This window comes from Gavia stellata, chromosome 7, assembly GCF_030936135.1.
Source record: "Gavia stellata isolate bGavSte3 chromosome 7, bGavSte3.hap2, whole genome shotgun sequence".
Classification (NCBI taxonomy): domain Eukaryota; kingdom Metazoa; phylum Chordata; class Aves; order Gaviiformes; family Gaviidae; genus Gavia; species Gavia stellata.
In genome coordinates this window covers 18,949,640-18,960,189 of record NC_082600.1, presented here as the reverse complement: position 1 = coordinate 18,960,189, position 10,550 = coordinate 18,949,640, and the positions used below count along the sequence as shown (strand labels likewise).

Genomic DNA, 10,550 nt, shown 5'->3' with positions numbered 1-10,550 from the left:
CGGTCTGCCGCCGCCGTCTTCCCCGCCCGCCTCCACCTGCCTCTGTGCTTCGCCGCCGCCGACCTGAGGCGCTGGGCATCGGCTTCTTCGCGCGCTGCAGCCCGCCCGACATGGAGCCGTCCGCGGGAAGCCGCCAAGAGTGATCCCCGCTTTCCGACCGAGCTGCTGGCCCCCGCCTCGGCGCCCGCGCTTGCTCCCATGGAGCTGGATGAGACGCCGCTCGCCCCTCCGAAGACCATGCAGCTTATGCTGAGGAAAGTTCGCAGGAGGCGGGAGATGCTGCTGCAGCAACTGGGCTTCATCTGCGCCATCCTCTTCTTCGCCTGGTGCATGTCCAGCCTGCTCTCCAGAGTGGGTGAGTGGCTGTGGCTGTGGCGGCGGGACCGGCGGACCCCGGCAGGGCCGGGAGGGCGGCTGGAGCGGGCCGGGGGGGCGGCTGGAGCAGCCCGGGGGCTGCCGCCCCGGTGGCAGCCGGGGGTTGGCGGGGTCAAGCGTCCGCGGCTGTTCCCGTTTTGAGTTTCTCAGTGGAAATACCCCAGTGGTCAGGCGAGACGGGGGAGCAGCGCGGGTTCCTCAGGAGAAACCCCCGCGCCGGGCAGGTGCGTGGCCGCAGCCCCGGGGAGAGGAGGCAGCGGCGTCGCTTGACGCCTGGGGCTTCCCAGCACCGAGCCCGCCCTGGCGACGGCCCGCCGTGCCTCTCGGAGGGCTTCGGGTCGGGAATCGAAGGGGCATCACGGGGCAGCTGCGTGCCCGGGGAACGGCCCTGAAGTAGTTTCCCCCCTGCCGCTGCATCAGAGCTGAATCCTCTCCGGCCGCTTGGGTCGCCTCTGCAACTTCGGGCCACCTTTCATTTTTATCCTTAGGTTGTAAACCTCTATCAGCTACCACTGCTTCTTTTTTCCATCTTTTTCCCTCCACCCTCCCAAATTACAGTGTGGATTTGGTAGAAAATTCTGTATTTTAGGCAAGGAACAGTGCTAGTCTCGTGTTTTATAGAGAAAGTCTGTTGCATCCTTTGTGCAAGTGCTGTGTTGGTAAACTGATACATTTATAATTAACTACATCATTCCCATTCGTGGTTTTTTTCCTGCCTGCTGGCACAGTTTGGGCTGTAAGTGTGCAGCTTCAGGCCCTCTTCCTGCAATATGCTTTGCATCCCCCAGATACAAAGCCTAAGGTTGCTGGGACAGCACATGGGTCTCTAGGTAGGACTGTTAACAGTCCTTGAGGATTTAAGAACAGAATCGAACTAAGCTCAGATCCTACGTCCACATTTAATATAAGAAAATCAGATTTCAGCAGAATTAGGATGGGTCATCTGCTTAAATTAAAGCTGAAGTTAAAATGTGCACCTTAGGGAAGAAAAATCTGGTGGAACTTGTCATACTTTCTAACGCTTTTGTGCTCAAATTATTGCCTGGGTTGTTTGAGATATGTCTAGGAGGGCCATAGGCCTTCCATATAAGAATTCAGTGTCTTAGATCATATTAGCATATTGCTCATCTTGGAACTTTCAACTTTTTTTTAATTGTGTTTTTACAGCATACTGTTGCTTGCTTTATTTAGAACTGTTTGTCATGCCTATGCTTTCGTTTTTTCTTTTTTTTTTTTTTTTTCTTGCACCAGCTATTTATTTTCATAAAGTTACTGGTTTGTGAAAGCAGGTAATTGGGGTATGATTATGTTTGAATAGTTTGAGTTGTGGTTTTTTTTGTTACAGACAACAGTTTTCCAGAACTTTTTTAGGTTTACATGAAAAATGTCATAACTAATGAAAGTTTTTAATCTCCTGGGTTATCAGCTAAATCCCTCATAACCTAATTTTTGATGGTATGCTGCATCAGGTAGGTTTTTTTCAGCTGGCTAATTTACAGTATATTGTATCCATAAACACTGATCATCTGTTCTCTATGTTTCTTATAACTGTGGTGTCAGAATATTTTAGCGAATACTCTAGCCAAACTAACTTCCAAGCTAGACTTTTTTGCAAGAGTCACTGTGACAAAGCACAAGCATTACATGATGACTGAATATAACCTCTAATATCAACCATGGAAGAATTTTCATTATTATAATATGTTCATTTTAAATGGATAAGGTTGAGATGGAAGTGATTTAATTAAGAGGTTCTATTTTTCCTTTGATTATTATAATGGCATACCCTGCATTATCACAAGGGCTTCTTCAGTACTCTATTCAGCAAGTTCCATTGAGAATACTTCTGGAATACGAGTTTAGGCAAAAGCTCCAATGACTTCTAAAGAAGTTTGTTTTTCTTAAGACTTGTAGGGATTCACAGTGCAGTTATTTTCCATTTTCTTTGACAAGTTATGCAGGGATTGATATTATCAAGTATACCCAACACTGAAAAGATCAGCCCCTAGACTCAGAATAAACCAAAATGTAACTGGAACATGTCCATATGCATTTTTATTTTTTTGAGAAATCAGTAATGTAGTATGTGCAAGTGCAGATGACTAAATGGAAGTGTGATTGTTGCTCATGTCAGCATAGCTGGGCTGGTTTCGTCTATAGGAACTGCTAAGTGTTGAGTTTCACAGGTACAGGCTTCAGCATTTGCTTGCTGCAAAATATTTTCCTGTTGTGGGTCACAGCCAGGTATTCTGATAGCCAGAACATGCATCTTCATAGCTAGTTTCACCCTGTGTAGCTAGGAGCACCTAGCATACATATGTTGGCATGTGCCCCAGTCACGCCTTGGTTTTGCTGTATTTGCATACTGATGATTTGTCCATGCTTCTCCCTAGTGGGGGCATATGGTCCAGTTAAGGTGATACAGAAGAAAATGAGTGACAGTGGGCATAACCTCTTTCTATTTAATATAGGCCGAGAATCAACCGTTGCAGACAGACGTGTTTTGTCAGAAATATGGAGGAATAGAAGGTTGATGGCATCACCTAATGGGACACATGAAGGAAAGAACTGTACAGAGCCAGGTAAGATGGGAAAACTTTGCGATGTCTTACAAGCTCTTGAGATGTATGGTGTAGTATTATCATGACCAAGCTGCAGTGATATGTTAGGGTAAATATAAAAGTGCCAAACTTAATTAAAAAAAAAAAAAAAGGCAGGACTGTTCTGTGTAGAAATAAGGTTTATTATGCTATATAATGCCATGACTTCATCTATCAAAGGTAAAAGTTAGTGTTCAGATATAAGAATGTTTTGGGGTCATGATGAGACTTGTGCTGACAATTTGATTTCTCTAATTTTGTTTCTGTTGGTGATTATTCCTATCTAGCTGATGTTGCCTATATTGCAGTGGTAATGAGAGGTGTACTCTTCTTGAAACTATGGGTGGCTAAACATGCAGTGTTTGAGATACCATCTGAGCACAGTAATTTGTGTTCATTACCATTATATGTTTAATCGTGTTTTGCTAGTTTAATGATAAACTATGTATTCAGAGTAGGAATTTATATTGTGTGAAGAGGGATGACGAGGTAAGTAATATGGAAACCCTGGAATCCATTTTACTTCAGGATATCTATCCTGGCCAGGCGATAATGATTGAGGACAGGGATAGATGATGCATTTTAATATCGGTGTTAGTCCACAATGCTTTCATCTTCCCATCTGTCTTTCCAGTGTGTATTTCCTTTCTCTCTCTCCTTTCCTCTCTGTGGTTTACGGTGTGTGGGAGACGAGACATTTTGCCAATGGCACTAGCCAAATTAATTAAAAGTTCAGATTTTGCTTTTTTTTTAAATACGATTCTTTGATCAACTCTTGATGACAGCAGAATCTGTGCCTTCTTGCAAATGGTGAGTTCTGGGATACTGTCAGCCCCAGGCACTAGAAGAGTTTGGAGCAGTACTACCCCCCTCTCAGTTACACGTTTGTTGTAATGCTGAGGTACCTGTTGTATAGATAGAGGATCACTACAGTGCTTGTGCACTTCTGAGAGAGGAGAGGAAGGACATTGCGCAAAGTATGTGGGTCCAAAAGCTTTAACAATATCATCTTGATGTCCAAGAGCTTCTCTGTGCTTCTGTTAAGAACTTTGTGGGTTAGTTTGCTGTTGTCTGCATCTGTAACCTTATGAAGCTGTTGATTTGTCTGTCAAAGTTGTTCACAGACAAGAAAGAAGACAAAAATGACCTTTTGGAAACATGGAATTATTCTTGATGAGTAGTCAGAAAATACTATTCTTTCCTACTCCTCTTTCATTTTTTTCCACATATGTGGATGCATCAATGCGGTCATGTCTGAACACACACTTGGCAGCACACTTGGAGCCAAGACAACAAGGGCCCCAAAATTGTAGAAGCTGGATTAGAAAGATGCCCATCAAAGTTCTTAATGGGGATTTCCATTTAATATGAATGAGAACTTTTTTTCAATGATATGATAAAACTGCCAAGGGAAAACATATGCTTAGGTGTAAATTGGAATACCAGGAGCAGTGCTGACTTCTCCAGATGTTTAAAGCAAATAGCTTAGCTCCCTCCATTCCTCTAAAATTGTAAGATTATTTTAAGAAAAATTGGAATAAATAAATACAGTTGGGTCACTTTGTGCTTTCTGAAATTCAGGTCATTGAGGTGCACTTTTCTCTGTAACCGCAAGAGCTGGACACAAGAGAGGCCCAAATATGCCTCAGGATGGTGAGGTTTTAAGAAAATTATCATGAGACTTGCATTAAATTAATGATTTCTAGTCACAGTGCTGGAATTAGCCTTTCTTTTTAAAGGTGTTTCTTCTGTTAGAGCACAGATTTACAGATCAAATATGTCACAGGATTGCAACTGTAGCATTTTTTCAGTCACTTCCTGTTATTCTGCAGTTACATACAGCTTATCTCTGTGTATCTTCTGCAGCTGAAGGGGGGATTTAGATGCTGCAAGAGTGGCTAGATGTATGATAGCTGCAAATAAAGGGAGCGTCTGAAAATGTCTGAAATTGGTGTTTGTTGGACAGGAATGGGTCTGTAAGAACCCATGATTGCTACTGCTCAGTAACAACTTCTGTAGGTTTAGTTTTTTGGTTTGGTTTTGGTGGTTTGTTTTTTTTTTTTTTTTGGAGGGGGCAAAGTTTGCTTTGCTTCCCCCCCCTTCTTGTCTGGTAGCCAGATGTTAAGATTTGCCCTCTAATGAGAAGAAGGTAAATGACCTAAAACCTATCAAAAAGGAGCAAGTAGCATAGCTCATCTCCATGAGAATGTAGCTTGTGTAACCCCATAACTACATCTGGAGAAAGTAGTGCCAGGAAGGGCAAGAGACTTGATCAAGATTGCACAGAAAATTGGTAGGAGTGTGGCTTTTCAGTTGGAATACGCAAGCTTTCAGTCATGCGCTTATCTCAATGTAATGAAATCTCAGGAATGTGCTGTCAAACGCTTTAAATGGCTGGACTTTATTTCTGGTCTTTTTTTTTTTTGAATCTTAAAAACAGATAGTTAATATGTATATATGTTCTATGAATACAGTGCTTTCTGTAGTCTCCTTTACAAGAAGTACCTATTCTTCCCTGTGTCATTTCTGTATCTGCCTTAAGCACTAGGGGCCCTACAAATGCATGGGTGTGTATATGGTATATAGCAGTTTTCTTATGTTATATGGATGTTTTTCTATGTATGTTTAGGATACAAGAACTTCATAATACCTTGGGAAATGCAAGTTCTTGCTGAGAGCCTGTTAATCCTTTGTGTCATTGCAGTGTTACTGCTATGCTCCCTCTTTATTAGCTTCCCACACAAGTCTGCAGCTTTACTGCCCTTTTCCCAAAGGCTTTCAACAAAGTTAATTTATTTACCACTTCACCCCCTTTTCTTACTTACATGCAAATAAAAAAAAATCCCCAGTTGTCAGAAATTGTAGCTATAGAAGTTTATAAGACCATGAGATCCTTGCGGTTCATGACAGTGGTAATAAAGGCTCACCCTTGGAAATGTATCTTGGGAGAAAAACTCCATAAGCCTCTAGAAGTAATGTTAGAAGCTTGTGGAAGCTGCTGTCTGCTAGAAGCTCACATAGACTACACTGTCTGAGATTGTCTCATTTACTGAAGTAGATAATTTTATATTGTGTTCTTCTGAAAACATTATTAATGCTTCTGGGGCCATTGTATCAGAACAGAAAAAACTTTGAAGTCTTGTCAATGCTGCTTTAAAAAAGAACCCTGAGGCTCTGACAAAGGAAAGGGAAATATATATGTGTGTATACATTTATACACACACAACTAGAGGAGAAAGGTTTTTCTAACATTTGGAGGTTAGAGAGACAGATATTCATGAATATCTTAAGAGGTGCTATACAATTTTTCTGATAGTAACTATTCTTCAGTCATAAGGAGTTACAGATACTATAGATCCCCTAACAGCAGCAAAGGAACTGTAGGTCAGCTGCAGGAAGGAGGTGGAGCATTTGTAAGCAGCAAGCCAACCTCAGTTCTAGTCTGGACTAAGACCAAATCCTCACCAAAGTTAACGTGTTGTGTAGCATTTTCCCATTAAAGATCATTCCTGGTTGAAACTTCCCCTTTGTTGGAAGCTCCTCTGCCATGAAAAGATACAAGTCTATATTGTGCTGGAGCCAGGCTGGAGGGCTTACAGATTGTATGGAGAAGGCTCTGGACTTCAAAAATTTCATGATTTTTGAATTATGAATTTTATGCTTCTTTCATATTGAGTAACTCTCTGGATGGCTGCTGAGGTTTCCCTCAAAGAGGGATACCCAAACTACCTTTTCTTTATGGCTCTGAAAACTTTTCCTGAGTAAATTTCTGTGGGAGGAGGGCTTGATCTGACCCTCGCTTAAAGCAGAGCGATCAGAAAGGGAAAGTAGTCTCTAGCATCTTAACAGATCTCATTAGTTTGCAACCAAATTTTTTTGCCTTATCCAAGCTCTCGCTTCCATCTGCCATCAGCTCACTAGCTTGCAGTGCCATCTGCCCAGCAAGTCTGATTTATAGCTTGTCTGCTCCAATGGCTCGCCTCTTGTTTCAAAATGTTCCCATGACTCCATGTCCTCCAGAACTCTGAGTAACGTTTCCGGAGCAATTACAAGCTGGAGTGACTGGGTGGTGTGGTGTTTCTAACCATGTGACTCCGCTGGGTCGTGTTAAGGCTGTTAAAGCAACGGATCTGGACTCTTTCTGTTGTGAATATTTTCAAGTAATCCCTGTATACAGTACAGAGAATATTTAAACTACTTGCTGTGAATTAGAAATGTATTGGAATATATTTCCGTTAGTCTTCTGACACATGTAGTCAGTGAGCTGCCTTGAAATTGAAAGAGTCAGTGGGGTTTTCTGTCCAGTGGTTTGTCAGCTGTGGACAGTTCATGAGCTACATTGATTTTAAATAGCTGGGGATTTGGCTCAAATGTGCTCCTCCCATTGTTATCAGTGGGTAAAGATGAATTGTGGGTTGGGGGAAAGGCAGGGGTTAGCATTTCTTTCTGAGCCATGCTGCCTTTTTACTTTAGAATTAAAAGGCGTATTGTAGCAATGCTTTCTGTTCTTGCAGTGAGAGAAAAAGAATCAGTCCTCTACAGTGAAATAAAGTGTGTTTCCCAGCAGCATGTGTATAACTGAGTTCTGAGTCAGGATCAAAAGTCATTAAGTCTGTGTATATTTTACACTGTTAGTTATAACCTTGGGGACTCATGTAGGATGTGATGTGTTGTAGAGAAACTATAGAAATCTTAGACAGTTTTGTTAACATACCATAGAGAGTACAAGAGCCTGTTACTTTTTCTACAAAAATCGATGATGGTGTTCTCACTGACTAGAGAAGACAGGACTGACTCTTCAAAGTAATTTTTCAAAAGGATAGAAAAAGATATTTCTTGTACATTTGTAGTAAAGACACTATAGGAAGCATTGACTTCCATGAATTTTATTTAACAAATGCAGTGCTTAGTTAAATGCATCATTCTCAATATGCTGGATTGATGTATCCCTTTTTTTCTTAATCCTCATAGATATCTTAATATATAAGACCATAAACTTTGAGTAATAAATGCTGATCTAAACATACTTTTGTTGCTGGTAGAATGTGTCATTTTGTGCTGATGTAAATTTTCTTTAAACAATGTGATAATATGTAAATTTCCATTTTGTAGCAGGATTAAATGCCTTAGACCCCCACTTTTAAGGAGGTGGTATTAATAATTTCACTGTAACCCTTTGTTTCATGAACGGTCTTAATTGGTAAGCTCAGCATGACCTGCAGGTTCTCTTACTATGTATTCATACAGTACCTAGCACAGAAAGACCATGGTCTCATTGAGGTAATACAGACAATAACTGTGTTATGTTATTTGCAAATATTCCCCACTAGCCTTTTAGTCAGACCTGCTCTGTGCCTTGATGCATAGAAAATGTGCAGCTGTTATAGTATGATAGATTTATTGATATTGCATACATTTTGATTTAAAATGTTTCTTTACTCCAATGTCTTATGCCCTCGAAGACCAGAAAATTTACCAGCCTTAAATATCCTACTCTTGCATTGGTCTAAAAGGAAATTAAAATGAGGAAATGTTTAAGAAAAAATTTCTTAGTTGCTTTATGCATATGGTATTCATGTAACATATGGGTGCAGTGTCCAGCAAATATGTGTGTGTATGTATATATGCACAGAGGCACATACTTATGTAGTGGAAAGACTTACTGATCAGCTAGCATGTAGCTTATTTCTGTAGCCACTTGTCATATGCTTGTGGGGTTTTATTTGTTTTGGCTTGGTTTTGGGTTGTTTCCTTGCCCCCCTCCCTGGTGTCTCTCGACTCACTCTTGTCCCTGTAGATGCTGAGCAGTAAACTTTATTGATTGTGATCTCACTTGGAAGGTTTCTGTTTCCAGGGGAAGATAAGATGTCGGACAATTCAAAACCACTTTTAGTGGACTGGTTGAGGGCAAATGACAAACGCTTAATGGCAAGTTTTTCTTGTGTGGCTTCCAAGGTCTCCTAATCAGAATTCACACCTAGATTTAGGTTGAACTTCTGACACTCTTTGTCTGGCTTACTGATGTGGGTATTAAAAGGGTTGGCGGGTAGATGTCATTGAAGTTAATTGGGAAAAGTGTTTTGTTTATTTTTTTGTGAACTGGTTTAGGAAATGTGCTTTGTTTGAAGCTAGAGTTTAACAAATAACCAACCTTCTCTCTGAGCTGTTCATTTTCTAGCAGTGTATTAGTACTGGCATCCAAAATAGTAGAAAGAAATGAGACAAACATCTCTCTGTGCTTTGGCTCAACCTGCCAGTGGCATCCCCTGGAGAGCTGAGAACAGAAGATGAACTCCAGGGTAATTTATCCATTTCCCAAGGTCTAGGTGCCAAGTTTGCAGGAAGTAGTTTAACACACAGTAAATAATTGTCTGACTAAAATGCCATTTAGAGATGTAGTAAATGAGGGCAAATGAAACAAAGACTATTTAATATATTACTGTGTATTCTTAAACCTAATAAAAATGTTAATTGATATAATCTTTATTTCATATGACTCAGATTTATTTACAGTTGGTTTTGGTCCAGCTGAAGCACACTGTGGATAAGGACTTTTACAAGCTGAGTCTTTGCTCTGAAAACAAGAAGCAGGCTTGAAACAAAGATCGGAATTTCTAAAGTGTAGCAACTGCAGAACCAAATTTAGCATCTGTGGACACAGGCCTTTATTTTCTTTGAATGGAACAAAACACCCAGGTTGAATGCTCTGGAGTGCTAGACTAAGATACAAAGTTTCCTGTATTAGCCCAGCTCTAATATTTAGATGTCTGATTGCCTATATTTCAAACCACATTACCTAAGCATTTCTCAAATGTTAGTGTAGTAATAGTGCAACATCTCTCTTCCTGTGACTGCAGACAACTCGGGCAGACAGCAGCTGTGTAAATTAGTGATCTGAGGTCAAAGAGGAAATATGCAGTAGAACAAAGTATCAAATCCAGGTACCTCAGTCCTGATCTAGGCTCCTGCAAAGATGATGTTTGAACTAATATAACCTCTTGAGGTTCCATACAACCTGAGTTTTCCTGTGATCTGGTAAGGAAACCAAATGAATTACATTTCACTCAGGACATATTTGAAACACTGAATTTGGGATTTCAAATTCAAAGTTAATGGGACTTGGCCATGCAGATCTCTATGGTATCGCTGACTCTCTCATCCTTAATGTGGGGTAATGTGTGTGTATTTCGATCTGTTCTTCACTAGTGACCATGCAGATAGACCTTTTTATGAGGATGTCTGCTCCATTTTCCTCTCAGAAAATTGTGCTGTTGGTATAAAAGCCATGTTTAAATTTACTCATTTTTTTCCATGGCAATTGCATTTTCACTCCTTGCTTTTTACCTTATTGTCTGACATGTCACCATGTACTGCAGCTGAGACAGAAAATGCTGCTGTCTTGCTTTGTATCATGCACAATTGTTACCACACCTCACTTTACTTTGTAGGAATTGGGTTGAAAAGGCATTGTAAATCAGTCTGTCAGCATTAATCCATAATCTTGGGGTCAGCCTAGGACAGAGTCTTTATGAGGTACTGGATTGTTTGATAGATGTTAAAACTCTGTATTCATTA

The 10,550-nt window shown here is 40.8% G+C and overlaps 1 protein-coding gene across 1 annotated transcript in view; it reads left to right on the top strand.

Moving 5' to 3' along the window:
- Window positions 1-261: 261 nt before the first annotated feature.
- The window catches only part of LOC104257216 (ras and Rab interactor 3), a 177,072-nt gene continuing 166,783 nt past the window's right edge, over window positions 262-10,550 (top strand). Inside the window, exons 1-2 of the mRNA XM_059819509.1 lie at window positions 262-355; window positions 2,847-2,957. Of these exons, the coding sequence (XP_059675492.1) occupies window positions 277-355; window positions 2,847-2,957 (190 nt within the window). The 5' untranslated portion in view covers window positions 262-276. The remainder of the gene's footprint in view (window positions 356-2,846; window positions 2,958-10,550) is intronic.